The sequence below is a fragment of the Misgurnus anguillicaudatus genome, chromosome 19 (genome assembly GCF_027580225.2).
Source record: "Misgurnus anguillicaudatus chromosome 19, ASM2758022v2, whole genome shotgun sequence".
Taxonomy (NCBI): domain Eukaryota; kingdom Metazoa; phylum Chordata; class Actinopteri; order Cypriniformes; family Cobitidae; genus Misgurnus; species Misgurnus anguillicaudatus.
In genome coordinates, this window is record NC_073355.2 from 34932074 (window position 1) to 34950290 (window position 18217).

Genomic DNA, 18217 nt, shown 5'->3' on the forward strand with positions numbered 1-18217 from the left:
TGAATTTCATTCAAGTAAATAAACTTTTGTGACAATGCGGCTCTGCAGATCAATTTTATTTATGCCAAGGGCGTAATTTCACTTTGACAATAGGCTTGTTCGACTTCATGCGGCGCCGCAAAAACCGACAGCCGGATGGCGTTAAAGTATCGCAAGAATGATTCAAGAAATCATATTTCGTCTCGCTCTCGCGATACTTTGATGTCATCCGGCTGTCGATTCTTATTTATTTGGTGCAACCAAATAAAGTAAAAAGTTAGTTATGCTGAGCTAGTAGTTACTAAGCATCTAGTTTGGACTTTACGTCCCAGTTTAAGTAAGAACTTACGAACGACTGGTGCAACCCTACGCTGGTCTTTGTTTTTTTGACTAAAAACTATTCATACTTCAAATAACAATTATAACAGTTTTTATTAAAAAAAAATGTAGAGTGACATAAAAAATAGTTTTCACATCACTGGTAAACAGGCTCACACTGATTTTATAATTGATTTATCCTCATAAATGCTGTTTTTATTATTATTTAAATAATTAAAAAGAATAAATTCAGAAAAGTATTAGAATAGAATTATATTTTAAATATGACAAAAAAAACACAAATCACAATATATAATATCATAAAATATCACAACTGCATACTGTTGACATACACACAAATTGTATACATTGTAATGCACTTTAAGTCACTTGGGATAAAAGCATCTGCTAAATACCGCAAAATCATCTGTGTTAAATGTACATTGCTGGTGTTTATTAGGAGTACCACCAGACCTGGTGGTACCCATATATACACCAGCAGTGTACATTTAACACTGATGATTTTGCTGTGCATAAATATAGTTATAAAACTCTGTCTATATAGATTTGTCTCACTCTATTTGCAAGGAAAATAAAGAAAAGTATTAGATCTTTTCTATTCTGTTTTTCTTTATTATTTGTTTCAATTGTGTGTATGTGTGTCAGCGAGGAATGTGCCCTTTTGATACCTTGAGCACCTGCCTCTTTAAAGGTCTCTGCACGGCCCTGGTAACTACTGTATCAAAGGTAATAAATCAGTGAATTGTTTGTAATTTTGCTATAGATAAATGGGTTTTGGTGAGATTTTTTGACAGAGATTTGCGTCTTTGTGGATTCTCCGCTAGTTTCCGTGCATTTTCTTCTTCCTCTCTCCAGAGCTCGCGTTTCATCCTCTCTAACTCCTCATCTTCATAATTCTCCTCCAGCTCTCTCTCCTTCTGTGCTATCTCTCTTTCTCTCTGCTGCAGTATCTTCTTCTGTTTTTCTCTTATCTTCCTTTCTGAGGCTGGGAAAAGGGACGTTGTGTAGCAGCTTCTCCCATTAACGGCCATCAAGGTCTCAATCTTCTCAAGAAGTTTGCTCACCTGCTCAGAGTCTTCCACGTCCTTATTATTGAAGAACACAAATCCACCGCTGCATTTACGAATGAAGTCCCTGAGGTCTTTGTCTGAGCTGGCGATGACATCATTTGGAGCCTTCCCCTCCAGACGATCCGCGTGTGTAAACAAAATAACAGTGTACTTCCAAACGTCCCTCCCGAACATGTTCTCGATCAACTTATGCATGTTCTTGTCCTCATTTGTTAAGTTTCCTACAGGTAGGACCAGCAGAAACACATGTGGTCCTGGCTTATAGAGCGAAACAGATTTTAAGATCTCACTGATCACAGACTTTTCCATCCGATTGACTTTAACCAGTCCTGGAGTGTCGATTATGGCCACAGGTCGGCCGTTGATGTTTCCGGATGCCCTTTCACAGATCTGTGTGACTCTGCTCAGCTGCATGTCTGTGTTGAAAGCGTTACACCTGAGGATGGTGTTTCCAGAAGAGCTTTTACCCGATCCTCTCGCTCCTAGTAACAGGATGCACAATTCTTCGGTGTCCCCTTGAAAAAGATACAGTAACCACATAGTACATTACTTTATGATTTTAAACTATAAATGCGTTTATAAACGACTAATACTCAAAAATATTCAGGGTTATTTCAACCCAACCCATTGTAATTTAACCTATGTTGAGTTTTTTTTTAACCCATATTAACATTTTCTGGGTTAATTGACCCAAGGCTGGGTTGAAAATAACCCAGCATTTTTTGTGTGCATGTCAAAAATAGTTTTTTTTCAGTAGGATGTCCATATGCACGTACGCCTACTGTTTGAAACAGCTTTTATGTTAGGAATGTGAAAAGCTGTCGTATCTGACTTGCTCCTCTTTATCTTGTTTCTGTTTTTCTGGTTTTTGGTGTTTTGTCAGACCGGCCTAATGACCATGTGTACTGACAGCTCTGCACATGGAGTACAACATAGCAACTAAATAATTTATTAGGATTGCCAAGTCAATAGATTTGAAACCTTGTTGCTTACCGTGCAAAGATGGTGATTTTGAATTTGTCCCGAAGTCTATCAAACAAGATAAAACACAACATAATACACTATTTAAAATATATAGGCTTTATGTTAGAATTTACCATAATTGATTAGCAATTTAAATATTTGCTTTGAAAATAAAACATTGTAACATACCTCGTAGAGATTTTAAATCACATTTCACGTTTTCATACAGTTCTTCCGTTTCAACTAAAATATTTAAAATAACTTAGTTGTTACATAATACAAGAACATTTTGGTCAAAAGAACAGATTGTTATATCTCAATAACTATAAGTACAAACATAAATGTTTATTCACCATATACAGGTATATTTACTGGAGTAAAAACTGTGACAGGTTTCCTCTGAATTTATAACTCACAGCTCAGTGTTGATTCCAGTTCAAAAGTGTCTTTCTCAATATTTACAAAGGCCAACTGAATCTCCTCTGAAGTCATCGCTCTGTTTTATAGAAAAGACACGTTTAGACTTAAATTTAGACTTGATTCCTATTTAAAAGAAACATATTTATTCAATAATTGTTTATTAAATGCTTAAACAATTAACACAACATTTTGTCCCAGTGTCCTGCACTGTCAAAAAAGATACAAACACATACTGCAAAAAATGTATTTTTTAATATAATTTTAAATTTATTTCAAAATATACAAAAAAATGTACAAAAAATATATGTAGACCTGCTGAAATATATTATGAAAAATGTTTTTTTTGTATATTTTGAAATATATTTCATATATATATATTTAAAGCATTTATAATCATGTTACATTGGAAGAACAACTTTGTATGTTACAATCCTGTAACATAACAGGTTTGAAAAGGTTAAAATATATTTGCAAGTGCAAAAATATACTTTTTATTAATTTTATATTTTATACAGTACAGGCCAAAACTTTGGACACACTGGACTAAAATGTTAAAAATCTTTTAATCTAAAGGTGTATGGTTAAATGCATGAAATTACGTTTGTAAAAAAAACTGTACCTGTGCCAAACAAATTCATTTTTGTTATTAGAAAACTAAAATTTTATTTTAAAATATTATTTTTGAAATAGATGACTTGCAATGAAAATTACAGAAAAAGCTGTCAATAAGAGCCCAGATTAAATGGGAAGTCCTTCAATATTCTTTAAAATTCAGTCTTAAGTAAAACTTCAAGAAGCTTCTTGATAAAATGACACGAGTGTGGTTTTGCAATTTCTAGGCAAAGGGTGACTGCACTTCAGATGATAAAATATAAGTTTTGATTTAGATTGAGTTTATTATTATTCTGTTATGTGGAAAAATATGTAAATAAAGAATGAGTGAGTGTGTCCAAACTTTTGGCCTGTACTGTACATACTTATACATTTTATACCATACGGGTTACCACGGTCTCACACCCATGGCGTCAATATTTGACGACACTTGACCATGCGTCAATATGTTGACGCGGAGGGTATACCTTTCGCGTCATTTTTTGACGAAATGGGGACTTCAATACTATTAGGTACGCGAAATTAAACAGTTGTCGCCTGGCATTGGGGTTAGGGAAAGGTTTGGGTAGGGATGTCATTATGTAAATCTAACCCTAAACCGACGCGAAAATGGTAGAAAATGGTAAGAAAATAGGAAAGAGAATGCAACGGACTTAGTGGTGTTGAGGTCCCCAGTTCGTCAAAAAATGACGCGAAAGGTATACCCTCCGCGTCAACATATTGACGCATGGTCAAGTGTCGTCAAATATTGACGCCATGGGGTGAGACTGGGTTGTACGGGTTGTTAAATTAAAAATGTATAAGTTGCCCCTGAAATACATTTTAAAATGTATGTTAATATATAAAGGTTAAAACTAAATATCAAATTCAAAATATGTTTAATTAAGCTTAACTTTCTACAAACTGTATTTAGCATATATTTAAAACATATTTTGGGGGGTAAAAATTCTTATGGGATAGTTGTTGCTGGGACCTTTAAAAAGCTCCTTTAAAAGATATGTATTTTTGAGGCAGCAATATGTACTTCTTTTTGTGAACTAAATAATATGCACCCTTTAGGTACAAAGGTGTACTATTTGAAAGGGTACCGGCCCAGCAAAAGCATTTGTAACTTTTTTGAGAGTGTGGTATAAGCTCATATACAGTATATGCTTACATTACTTTCTGTGTCTTATTCCCCCAAACAATCCCCCAACAACTAAATAAACTATAAAGAAAATCTACTCACAAAAGTTTTTAAATCCAGATCCACCGTCAAAGATCAAAAATGCTTCCTTCACTGGCAGTCTTGTTTAACCGGTAAGAATACACAAGTCCAGTGAGAATCATCTCTATCACCATCTGTATCTTCTGTAAGGCATTTTACTGATAGGCAACTATAATACTATCACTTCCTTTTTCAAGGATTTTATCCAATCAGACATGTTTTTGTTATTTGACACACAGGTATTTGTGCACAAAATGCAAGACCTGCATTAATAATCAATAGTATTTTTCTGTCATTTTAACACCTTTGCGAACCTTCCCACTTATATTAAATATGACTGCAGATTTTGTCTTTTTTTTTTAAACATAAGGATTTATAATGGCATGATAATGGTGATTGATTTACAGGAAGAATTGGTTTAGAGGAAGTACATACCTGTACTGAGATAACGTTTCCATTTAAAAAAAAAATTAAAAGAAGTTTCAGAATCTGAAGTTGCTACTTGTTGCTATTTTTCTTACAGGTATGATTCATGCATTGTTCATGTATAACATCCAGTTGACAAAATCTGCCTTTACTGTAAAAATAATCTTTATGAACTGTAAACTAATAAATAAAAATCCAAATCAAATGGTTCCTTGAGGTCTCCAAAATGCATGTTTTAACGTATAGGCTTACACCCAGCACAAATTATAAAAACAATATTGCTGTAGCTTTGCTGTGCTAAAATTATGTTCAAATAATACAAAGCTTTTGTCAATGTTTTGTATGTAGATGTAATAAATAAATAAATAAACACCTTTTTTTCGTGTCTCACCCTTCTAAGGGGCGCTACTCCATTCTTTTAACCTCTCTGTATTGGTAAACCTGTCTGTCCAACTTAAACACATTACAGTAGATGCTTCGGGGTGACCATCAACCTTCTTACAATCCAGGAATGTAGCAGTTCAGTTCATTCTGATAACCAGCAGAGGGCAGCACTGTGACTCACAGATGTTATAACCTGAGCATGTAGTCAAACCACTGTTGCACACATAAAACCTTATAGGTATGTGTAAACACTTATTACAAGAGGTTCAAAAGAACGAGACCATCTCAAGTATTAGCAAATGATCTGTCTAGTGATGACACATATATGAGAGAAAAGCACAGCTACTTTATATAGTTACACCGGGCCAAGCAAATGTGCTTTAGGCCTTTTTCACTCACTCAGAAGACTCTCTTCTGAATTTTGATGTGTTTTTGTTAAGATGCAGGACAAAGAGTGTTTTGGAGGCTTAAAATACATTTCTTCGTATGTTTTTTCTATTTCTGAGTTGGGTGTCAGTCACCAAATCCAACCCTATATTATCTTCATCACTGTCTTGTTACTTAAAACATAAAGCACCATTTTGAAATATGTAAACAAATCTTAGTAGGCCTAAATAGTAGCTAGACTTGAAAAAAGTTTTTTATACAGGGTTGAAACCCAGTGTTACAACTAAGTGGGTGATTCTCACGAAACCATTGAAACACCACGGCACTAATGATTTTAGCTTTAAAATGTGTAATATAGTAACATTAAAAAGCATCAGAATTAACACAATACTGTGTTCTACCTTGCACAATGTGTGATTTCAACATAAGAATTTATAATTGTAAATTTTATCTCATTTTCTGCTGAAATTCTCATTACCGCAATGTGTCCGGCTCTGTTTGATCATGCGTTATGCTGTAATTTAATCAAATTAACACAAAAATATTAAGAAAAAAATAAATGGATGTTTTGCTAGACTACTTTAGATGACAGAAAAAATATTTACTGAATATTCATGTATAATAATAATGAAGAAAAATTAGGGAAATGATGTGTCCATGCCTGATGTTCTCATCCTCCGCAACACTTTTTGAGAACAGTTTAAGCACACATACAGAATTTTAATGAAGTTTGATTTTGAGTGACCAAGCACATGGACCAGTTACTTCAAGATGGCTACCAGGTAAGATCATTTGTTTACAGTTAATTTGAAATATTGTCTTGTCAGAATGCTTACACGACATTTTGATTATCATTACCGCAACAGATGCTTATTACATGTTAATTTAATTAATAGAAGCATAATACTTTGATTTTAAATGCATGTGCAAAATCTCCAAATTATGTTCTTTCAGGTTTGTCATTGTCATTTTGAAAATATGTCAGTGTTGATGTTTTCTGACTGTTGCGGTAATAAGATTTTTTAGGACTAATTTTTTAAATTATGTTACAAAAAGTGTTAAATGATAAGTAAAAGTTTTTTAATTAATGTTCCCATTTACTCCAGACTTTGTTTTTTAATGTCTGGTGGGAAATTTTTACATTTTCATGCTTGACATTTTTAAAACCAAGTTTTCGTGAGAATCACCCAAGTATACAATAATAATGAAATGCAGACAATGTCATTATTTAAAATGATTACTGTAATACAATATCAGAGAAAGATTTTTGTCTTTAGTGTGCAATTCTTTCAAAAAATATCTATCTATATGCATTGATGTATAATACAAGGATGGTTAGATAAAGGATCATGGATGGGTGGATGTGTGGATATATATTCTTGAAAAGTATAAGAACAATATAAACTTCTAGTAGATAAAATAGTATTGAATTATTTGTGAATGTTCTAGAAATTCTAGTGTTACAATGAACCCCGCCTATGGGGTAAGTTGTAACACTTCTGTCACTTTCAGTGTAATTGTACAGTAAATTATATTTTGAGAAATGATGGTAAACATACAGCATATAGTGTCCATTGACTTCCATAGTAGGAATAAAAATATGATGGAATTTAATGGGTACCGTCAACTGTGTGCTTTTCATCATTTATTAAAATATTTCCTTCATCATTTATCACAATACTTCCAAAATATGTTTTAAGTCAATGGACACTGTATGCAAAATATCTTCTTTTGTGTTCATCAGAAAAAAGAAATTCAGACAGGTTTAGAACAACATGAGGATGAGTAAATGATGACAGAATTTTCATTTTTGGGTGAACTATCCTTTTAAACATGTAGGAAAACCTATAGCTTTAATTCAAATAAAATGTTAAGTTACATCAACATTAAGTAATGTTTTATGTGCTACTGTGCCATATGTCATACATATTAATGATACCGAAAACTGTTTATCAGTACATACATTAAGTTTTAGTATGCAAACCATTTCAATTATTTGAAACATGGAGCAACGTTAGATTAGATTGGACGGCTGACCTTTGTGTGATAGTGTCACTTCCTTCTACAAGGATTTCATCTAACCAGAAGATTTGGTTGTTATCTGATGCTCAGTTATTCATGTGCTATCTGCTTTGCCTTTTTCATAAAAATAAATAAAGCTTTGGTGACCCAAGATGCATTTTGAAAAAAAAGACATGAGCTGCATTCATGAATATTAAACTATCTTCCTGGCCTCTGCCCCCTTGGCTAAGAAACACTGCTTTAACTTTATAACTGTTGTCACAACCTTATGTGACAACTAGCCCCGATCTCTAGTATATAAGCCTGTATGTATATAAAAATACATGCAATTTGGCAGACAATTTCAGAAATTATATTTGCTTTAAAAAATGGCAGGGGAGAATGTAAATGGGTTTATTAAATCAGCTGGAAGTCTTTCGGCCGAATGCGTGAGGTTTGGTTATGGTCTTTCGTTGTTTGAAAGATTTCTCAGCCCGTTTTCTTGCTTCCTCTTCTTCAGTTCGCCACATTTGTTGCTTCTCTCTTTCTAACTCCAGCTCGCTTTTGCAGAGCACCCCCAGATCTTTCTCCTTTTTTGCAATCTCCTGTTTTCTCTTTTCTAAAATCCTCTCCATTTTCTTCCTTATCTTTCTCTCTGCAGATGGGTAAAAAGACGTCGTGTAGCACCCTTTCCCATTAATGGCCAGCAGAGTGTCAATTTTCGTTAAAAGTTCACTCACATACGTGTAGTTGTCTGTGTCTTTGTTATTGAAAAACACGAACCCACCGCTGCACTTACGGATGAACTCGCGAAGCCCCTCGTCGGAGCATGCAATGACATCATTGGGTATTTTGTTCCCCAATCTATCTCCATGTGTGAACACAATAACGGTGTACTTCCAGATGCTCTTGCCAAACATGTTTTCGACCAACTTATGCATGCTGTGATCATCTTGAGTTAAGTTTCCTATAGGCATAACCATCAGAAAAACATGTGGTCCTGGAGCATAGAGGGAGAAGGACTTGAGGATCTCTCTGGTCACTTCTCTCTCAGTGCACCCGAATCTGTTTAAACCAGGAGTGTCGATTATGGCCACAGGCCAGTCGTGGACGATCCCAAAAGCCCTTTCACAGACCTGTGTAACTCTGCTCAGCTGCATGTCAGTGTTAAAGGTGTGGCATCCGAGGATGGTGTTTCCAGTGGAGCTTTTTCCTGCCCCTCTTGCTCCCAGTAGCAAGACACGCAATTCATCTGTCCCAGCTATAAATAGATTACATGCATTAGATTAGATTACATTCAACTTTATATAATATATACAGATATACATATACATATATACATGTATACATATACATATACATATACACATATACATATATACATATATACATATATACATATATACATATATACATATACATACATACATACATATACATACATACATACATATATATATATATATATATATATATATATATATATATATATATATATATATATATATATATATATATATATATATATATATATATTATATATTATATATTATATATATAGAGAGAGAGTTTTTAATGCAGTGCAAAGGTTTAAGAAGCAAAGACAAACTTAATGCAAATGTCTATGAATACAGCGCAGGGTGCAAATGACAAAGTATAAACAGACCAGCTCAATGCAAATGTCTACACAATGCAATACAACATGGAAATGAGGTACAAACACAGAAGGTGCATTATACAGAAACAAAATACATATAAATAACTCCATGGCTCGTGACTATAACAATGAAAGTGGCATTATGAGTGCAAAGGATTGAGCATAAGGAGGCATAATAAGAAACATTGTGAATGCGCAAAGCGAAAAAAAGATTTTGTACACTGTAAAAAAAGATATCAAATTAACTTATATTTTTATGTTACTTTAACTTGAAAAATAGGTTAAAAATGTTTAATGTTCAACTTGTTTTTCTAAGTTATTGCAACTTATCACAAGTCACAACTTTAAAAATAGGTTGAATTTAAACTTTTTTTTAAAAAATATTACAGTAAGTGGTCCAAGTAGGATGTAGTGTTTAGTGAATGAGTTAGGAGTTCATTAGGCATCACAGTTATTGACATACAAAATAATAGACAAATGCTTGACATATTACTTATAGGAAATGTAGATATGCAAGAAATATGATTTACATGTGGATGCCTTTCAGTGTCTCAGCATGTAACGTTGATGTTGTAAAACAGGTTTTCTTAGCATTCGGCAGATTTTCATACAATTCTTCCTGTGCCGCAACTGTAAATGAACAAAGTAGTTGTTCGATTTCCTTTCGACATGATTACTAAAGAGCAGTTTTAAATCATCTTAAAAATGCACAACAATTTGGTACAGGTTTCCAACATTTTGAGAACTTAGATAGCTTATAACTGTCTTGTAATTTGAAGGGATAGTTCACCCAAAAGTATGTCACATGCTTATTTTAGTGACTGGCATTTTCATCGTTCACACTCACTGAAAAAAGTTAATGAATTTTAATTTTGGGTCAAACTATAACATGAGAAAGTAAATACAGTAAGACAGTCCTACAGAAACTCACGACTGGGTGATGAATCCAATGCAGAATCAATCCCATCTTCCTCAGAGTCATTAAACTCATCATCTGAATCTTCTAGTTCTTCATCTACCTTCATACTGTTCAGTTTATCCACAAGAGTCATTTTTCTATTTTTAATCAAAACAAAAAAAAGTTTCAAATTAACGTAGAAATGAAAAGTTGTCTTGTGCTAAATCTCCAGTAGTTGATGAGAACCGATCAGCATAAAATCCAGTTTGTAATATGGACATCAAGGTTTGCTGAGATGAGCTAAAAATATATCTTTGAATAAAGTGTATCATGCCATAGTCCTTTGTCCTTACAGTAAGTTTTCCTCTCTGCGGTGTCCAGCTGATAATATCATTTGTCAGGTTCGATCTGTTCTGCACCTTGAGGCTTGTAACCATCTACAGCAAATACTCTGGTTTCATCATTAGCAGTTAAAGATATGAGTTTGCCGAGCAAGGTAGATGTGTAGTAAAAAGCAAACATCTGCAACAGGTATCGGTTCAGGACCTTAAGGGGGCTGGTCCTGTTGAGTGTCAGGGCACAACAAGGGTTTCATTCAGACAGTGAAGACTTGTTCAACATGTTAGTCAACTAAACTAAGTGTGTTTGGCATGCACTTCTCTGTTTCAGTCTTTAGATTACAGGATTAAATAACAAATAGCAACCATGTACAAAGAAAGTAACATTTTTGGGAAAACCAAATATAAAGTCACAATTAAGTGATTACAGTGTTATTCTTACAATTAATATTGTATGATATGAATGAATTTGCATAACTAATTTTTTTACATAATTACAGTAAAATCTTTATTTATTTATTAATACAAATCTTTATATTTATTTATTTATTGTGTTTTTCAGATTATTTAGCTGAAATGGTCATGGAAATACGGAAGCCGAGAAAGGCCATGGACTTTTATTTTTATTTTGTATGGATTTTTTTTTAAGCACTGTTATCTTGTAATAACGACTTATTAATTCGTTATCTCGATATAACAAAGTTTGTTTTCTCGAATTCGTTATCTCGACATAACAAAGTTTGTTTTTTCGACATAACGAATTAATAAGTCGTTATTACAAGATAACAGTGCTTAAAAAAATAAATCCATACAAAATAAAAATAAAAGTCCATGGCCTTTCTCGGCTTCCGTATGGAAAAGCCCCCAAAAATGTTTTATTAAAAATTATTATTTTTTTGTGGTAACCATGTTTTTTTGTGTGTGTGTGTGTTTTCTCAGTAACCATTATCTATTTATTTGTGTGTTTGTTTGTTTATTTATTTGTTTTTTTATGTTTGTATTGTTAATTTCCGTAAGAGTTCTTTTGTTTAGTGTTGTCTTTCGAATTTTGCTCTGACATGTTACAAAACAATGCTGTGACCTTTGTAAATAAGCAAAACCTGAAACATAAAGAAAGCAAGTTGCTAAATTATATTGTTTACTGCATTTTTATAGACCACTTCACATGAATAGAAAGTAATACTGTTTCACAAAGCCAATGAAATGGCGATCATATTCCAAAATTCCCTTTTTAAAAGTCTATTCAGCATTATAAAAAACGTTTATTTCCAGTTCCTCTTTATTCACACGCCGCTGCGTGGACCGATCGGCGTATGACATTAAAGTATCGCGAGAACATAGCACTGGAATGGCTCTCGCGGTACTTAAATGTCATACACCAATCCGTTTGCGCAGCGCCTTAAGAAGCCGTTGCTGACGTTTCTGATTAAAGAAAGTCCTACAGGTTCTGTCATTGGCTGAAACAGACCCGGAAGTTGAAAATCTGTACACATCTGCTCAAACGTCTGACTTTAAATCTGCGTTTTATTCAGATTGAATTAAAGAGGGTCAACACTTTAGAGAGGTTGCAGAAGATGGGATCTAAAGATTTGAGACTCATGGATGTTTTCTCCTACGAGAGTCTCGTGCATGCAGTCGCCGGTGCAGTGGTACGGACGCATACTGTATTTACAGTACACTATAATACAGTATTTAGCCTACATCATTAATTTTTTTATTTCTGCTAAATAACATTTAAATGGCGATCGCGATTCTCCACCTGCTGTATGTCAATTTTAATGACATATCTAAAATGTTGTCAGTTTATGTGTAAACATGGCATTATTATAGTAAGCATTTAACCATTGTTTTTGTAATGTATATTACCATAATTTTACTACAGATACCATAGTTAAAATATTACTATAGTGAGAGTAGTACATTTGTGTTTTTTATAATACCCTGATATTATACAATAATAATATAATACTCTTGTTAAACTATGGTTAGTGTAGTAAAACCATGCATAGTTTTCATAAGGAAATGAGATCATGCAACATGTTGCACATCAAACATGTTGTGTATGTTATCATGTTTTTAGGGCAGCGTGACTGCAATGACTGTTTTCTTTCCTCTCGACACAGCTCGGCTTCGGCTGCAAGGTACCAAAAGGGAAAAATGTGGGGCCTCAAATGTACATCTTGTGTACAATGTACATTTTAAATAAAGCTTTAATGCATGTTTCTGTATGTTTGTAGTGGATGAAAAGAGGAAAGCCAGGTCCACACCAGCCATTCTGGGTGAGATCATCAAGGAGGAGGGTCTGTAAGTTACTTTCCACTTACACACGTAAAGATCATTTAATACATTTATTACTGTGTGTACTGTGTGGTTTCTGTTTTTCATTATTTCCTGACAATCTGACCGTATCAAGAAAACAAGTTGTACATCTCTGTTTCTCTGTCTCATTTTTTCTCTCCCTTTCTAGGTTAGCTCCATATCGAGGTTGGTTTCCAGTAATCTGCAGTCTCTGTTGCTCCAACTTTGTGTACTTCTACTGTTTTCATAGCTTGAAGGCCACCTGGTTGAGAGGTCATAGGTCAACACCAGGACGAGACCTGATCATTGGCATTGTTGCAGGTTTGCTTGACTAAAAGAGTATTGACTGAGATATTACCCAAACTAGTAAAATAAATGTAAATAACAAATAAAAGTAAATTCTTCGATTTTTTTTTTCTTACATAATGTTCCATTTGTATTCAGTGTAAGCATTATAGCAGAACATATATGCATCTACTTACTATTAGCAATTATACATCTAATAATTCTTATATAACGTCTTCACATTTACATAGCAGTTTTTCACAGATAGATTTCTCCTGTTTCAGATGTCACACCTTTCAACATACTGTTTTTCTGTATCCTGTCTGGTATGTTTAGGTGTAGTAAATGTTCTGGTCACCACTCCACTCTGGGTTGTCAATACCAGACTAAAACTACAGGGGGCGAAATTCAGAAACGAGGACATAAAGCCTACACACTACAAAGGAATCATAGGTAAAAATAAAGACAGAAAAAAATGTAGGGTCAAAAGTTAAAAATTTTGAGCAAAATCCATTTTTGTGAAGGACTTTTGATAGAGATCAGATTCAGAGCGAGGATCAAAACATACTCCTTGAAGTTTGAACTGTTTGTACTAAGGGAATACTTGGTTTTATAAGTTGGGTAAGAGTGCCACCTGGTGGATAATAGCGGAAATACGGAAAAACACGTCATTGGCAGGGAAGCCTTTTCTCTTAATTGACGAGTTAACTCGTCAATGGCTGGGAAAGAGTTAAAAGCAGGACACTTAAAGCCACAAAATGTAAAAAACTGTATTTTTATCACATGTGACCCTGGACCACAAAACCAGTCATAAGTAGCGAAGGTATATTTGTAGCATTACCAACAATACACTCATCTAAAGGATTATTAGGAACACCATACTAATATTATGTTTGACCCCCTTTTGCCTTCAGAACTGCCTTAGTTCTACGTGGCATTGATTTAACAAGGTGCTAAAAGCATTCTTTAGAAATGTTGGCCCATATTAATAGGATAGCATCTTGCAGTTGATGGAGATTTGTGGGATGCACATCCAGGGCACGAAGCTTCTGTTCCACCACATCCCAAAGATGCTCTATAGGGTTGAGATCTGGTGACTGTGGGGGCTATTTTAGTACAGTGAACTCATTTTCATGTTCAAGAAACCAATTTGAAATGATTCGAGCTTTGTGACATGGTGCATTATCCTGCTGGAAGTAGCCATCAGAGAATGGGTACATGGTGGTCATAAAGAGATGGACATGGTCAGAAACAATGCTCTGGTAGGCCGTGGCATTTAAACAATGTCCAATTGCCACTAAGGGGCCTAAAGTGTGCCAAGAAAACATCTCCCACACCATTACACCACCACCACCAGCCTACACAGTGGTAACAAGGCATGATGGATCTATGTTCTCATTCTCACCCATTTTTCAGTCTTCAACTGTCCAATTTTGGTGAGCTTGTGCAAATTGTAGCCTCTTTTTCCTATTTGTAGTGGAGATGAGTGGTACCCGTTGGGGTCTTCTGCTGTTGTAGCCCATCCGCCTCAAGGTTGTGCGTGTTGTGGCTTCACAAATGCTTTGCTGCATACCTCGTTTGTAACGAGTGGTTATTTCAGTCAAAGTTGCTCTTCTATTAGCTTGAATCAGTTGGCCCATTCTCCTCTGACCTCTAGCATCAACAAGGCCTTTTTCGCCCACAGGACTGCCGCATACTGGATGTTTTTTTCCTTTTCACACCATTCTTTGTAAACCCTAGAAATGGTTGCGTGAAAATCTCAGTAACTGAGCAGATTGTGAAATCAGCCCGTCTGGCACCAACACCCATGCCACGATAAAAATTGCTTAAATCACCTTTCTTTACCATTCTGACATTCGGTTTGGAGTTCAGGAGATTGTCTTGACCAGGACCACACCCCTAAATGCATTGAAGCAACTGCCATTTGATTGGTTAATTAGATAATTAAGATTCCAGATGTTTTAAATTTCAATGGAAGGCTTATTTATTCAGCTTTCAGAATTCTCACTTTCAAAAATTGACCCTTTTTGTGATCCAGGTTTAACTTTTATTGAGACCCTATGTTAAAGAAATTATTCCTCAGTTTTTTTTTCTTTGCTATTGTGTCACTAATAATACGGAGCCCCTAAGGGGACATGGAGCAAAAATTAAATAAAGTTTAGTTTCACATGTGCACGCGAAACTAAACTTTAAAAAAAATTCTGCACATAAAGGTTTTGCGTGAGCACATGAAAGTCACCTTAGGGGCTCGGTACATAGACACCCTGGTTGGCAAATTCCAAAGTTATAGGCCAGTTTACGCACCAAAGATTTTTGATCCCAGTTTTCACTTGTTCACATGTTTATTTTGGACCTATGTGGGACTTATTACTGATCAAAGCTGTAGTACATGAAAAAGCTGTACATAATATCATCTGTCCATTATATCGGCTGTACGATTCATAATCGTTATCGGGCAGGTATTATTAGCGTGTATCTGCATTTTTCGTCCCATCCCTACTATGCGGTAATATTCTGTTTGATAAAAATGTGTATCCAGTGAATGCTCTCCCTGATCTTTCTCTTTAGATGCATTTGCGCAGATCATTCAGCAGGAAGGATTAGGAGCTCTGTGGAACGGCACATTTCCCTCCCTGCTCCTGGTGCTGAATCCTGCTGTTCAGTTTATGATCTATGAGGGTCTGAAGAGGCAGCTGATGAGAGGAGTGCACAGAGAGGTCAGAATACTGATCTAATGTCCTCATTATACACAGTAGTAAATACAATGATCTTAAACCAGCTCATCACTTCCTGTGGTAGTATAACTAAATTAAAAACCTTAAAAAAAAAGATGTCATTGTTGCAGACTGATTATGAACCAAAAACACTGTTGCCTAGAATGCAGCATCATTTCTGATATGAATTTAATAATATGCAGATGATAGTTTGTGCAAATACATAAAACACTCCACACTTGTCATTGCATTGTTACCATAGAAACCTAGCTGGTAGCAAAGCAACATAACAAGTTACATAACTGCATAGCTGTTCATGATGTCATTGCATATTTATTTACATTTAATTCCTGCAGAGACTATAAGAGAGGATATCAGAGATTCTCACATATTAAAACAATTAAGGTGACTTTAAAATATTGTTAATCTAAAAAGAATGACACGCATGTATTCAATATTTCTGTGTGATAATAGCTGAGATCTGTGGAGGCGTTTTTAATAGGAGCCATTGCCAAGGCAGTAGCAACCACGATAACCTACCCACTACAAACAGTTCAGTCCGTCCTACGGGTACAGTAAACCCTCCTGAGGAACTCTGTTCTGATTTCAATTTATTTTGCTTGATTGAATATGAATGTCACGGGTAAACTATTGCTCTCTGTTGTGTTCAGTTTGGGCAGCACGGGCAGCCAACAGAACAGAACAAACTACTGAGCAGTATGAGATCTGTTATGTATCTGCTCATCAATAGAGTCAGGTACTGTATAAACCCACACACGTTACATTACAAGAAAGAGATACCTTTTTAAAATGGACCTTTTACTGACATACTAAAAATATTTCTTACAGTCCACGTTTTTAAAATAGGAAGTCTTTCAACTATTTAGTTCTCTCCTAGGCATTTTTGGTAGCTGAGCTGTCACACGGGTTTCCAAGTAAATGATTCATTGCATGTCAAATCTTTATTCCTCTTACATTGAAGTGATATGTGGATTGATTTAATGCAGGAAATGGGGCATGCTGGGATTGTTCAAAGGCCTGGAGGCAAAGTTACTTCAGACGGTCCTCACGGCTGCGTTGATGTTCTTGCTGTATGAGAAGATCGCCAGTGTCACCTTTAGGGTCATGGGGTCAAACACCTAGTGACGTCCCGCTGACCCCTTACAGAACTTTAATTAGCTATAATTAACTTTCATTTTTATCACATTAACTTTATGGGCGATATGAATGATATACAGTAGTGCTCATATGTACATAATATAATGAAGGCAAATATGCACTGCAAAAATGACTTTCTTGCTTGGTATTTTTGTCTTGTTTTTAGTACAAATATCTGTAATCAAGATGTATTTTCTTGATGTGCAGAACGACCTGAGAAAATAAGTCTTTTAGACAAAAAATATACACTTTGACTGAATTTGTGCTTAAAAAATTCTTGAATTAAGTGTTTGAGAAAAAAAGTAAACTTATTTCAAGATGTTTCCTTACCCCATTGGCATTTTGGCTTGTTTTAAGCACACATTCACTTAAATTAGCTATTTTTTTTGTCTAAAAACTAGACTGTTTCCTTGGGTTGTTTTGCTTGTCAAGAAAATGCATCTTGATTTAAGATTTTTTTTAGAAAACAGGACAAAAATACTAAGTAAGAATGTCATTCTTTTTTTGCAGTGTATATACATGCAAACTAAATTTTTACCAAAAGTAGACGATGTTTATCATTTGCTGCCAGTGCTGATGGGAAATTTGGGAGTAGAATTTGGAAAGGATGATGCTGTGCCAATCGATGCAAATAATTGGACAATACATTTGGTCTGTCACTTGTTTTGACAGAGTGAGAAAGACTTTTTCTCACGTAGTTTCATTTTAAAGACTGCAAGGAAACAATACATTGAATTTGTTTTTCCTCTATCTTTCTTGACTCAAAAAAAATAAATATTTATTTACAAAATTAGGTCACTTATTTCAGATTAAGACCTTATTGAGGTCAGTTTGTAAGTTTTTTTTTAATGTTTGGTTTAAAAAACGGACTAATCTTGTTTCTTTATAAGATCTGAACTTGTTTACCTATGGTGTCAAAAATGAAAATGTTCTTGGAAAAATTATGGTTTTGTTGTGACCTTTGCTGTCAATGAAGAAAGCTGATAGATCAGCCCTCTGGCCATGATACTGTTTGCTGTATAGTAACAAACCTCAGGAATGCCTTGTCAGGCTCTGTGTATAATACTTGATTTTACTTAAA

General features: G+C 34.7%; 2 protein-coding genes and 1 long non-coding RNA gene across 3 annotated transcripts; 1 reads left to right on the forward strand and 2 right to left on the reverse strand.

Moving 5' to 3' along the window:
• Positions 1-932: 932 nt before the first annotated feature.
• On the reverse strand, positions 933-9556 carry LOC129436452 (GTPase IMAP family member 8-like). Its single transcript, XM_073856654.1, has 3 exons — positions 9541-9556; positions 8216-9049; positions 933-1930 (listed from the first exon to the last, which is right to left on the reverse strand). The coding sequence occupies exons 1-3, from the start codon at positions 9554-9556 to the stop codon at positions 1053-1055; spliced, it is 1728 nt and encodes a 575-aa protein (XP_073712755.1). The 3' UTR covers positions 933-1052.
• Positions 9557-9952: 396 nt separating this feature from the next.
• Positions 9953-10970, reverse strand: LOC129436451 (uncharacterized). Its single transcript, XR_012359305.1, has 3 exons — positions 10697-10970; positions 10377-10501; positions 9953-10075 (listed from the first exon to the last, which is right to left on the reverse strand). It is a non-coding gene; the product is annotated as an uncharacterized lncRNA (long non-coding RNA).
• Positions 10971-12118: 1148 nt separating this feature from the next.
• On the forward strand, positions 12119-17919 carry slc25a17 (solute carrier family 25 member 17). The gene is made up of 9 exons (XM_055194614.2): positions 12119-12330; positions 12762-12822; positions 12919-12985; positions 13149-13300; positions 13601-13717; positions 15833-15981; positions 16453-16548; positions 16650-16735; positions 16986-17919. Exons 1-9 carry the CDS (start codon positions 12256-12258, stop codon positions 17119-17121), a joined length of 939 nt encoding a protein of 312 aa, XP_055050589.1. The 5' UTR covers positions 12119-12255; the 3' UTR covers positions 17122-17919.
• The last annotated feature ends 298 nt before the right edge of the window (positions 17920-18217 follow it).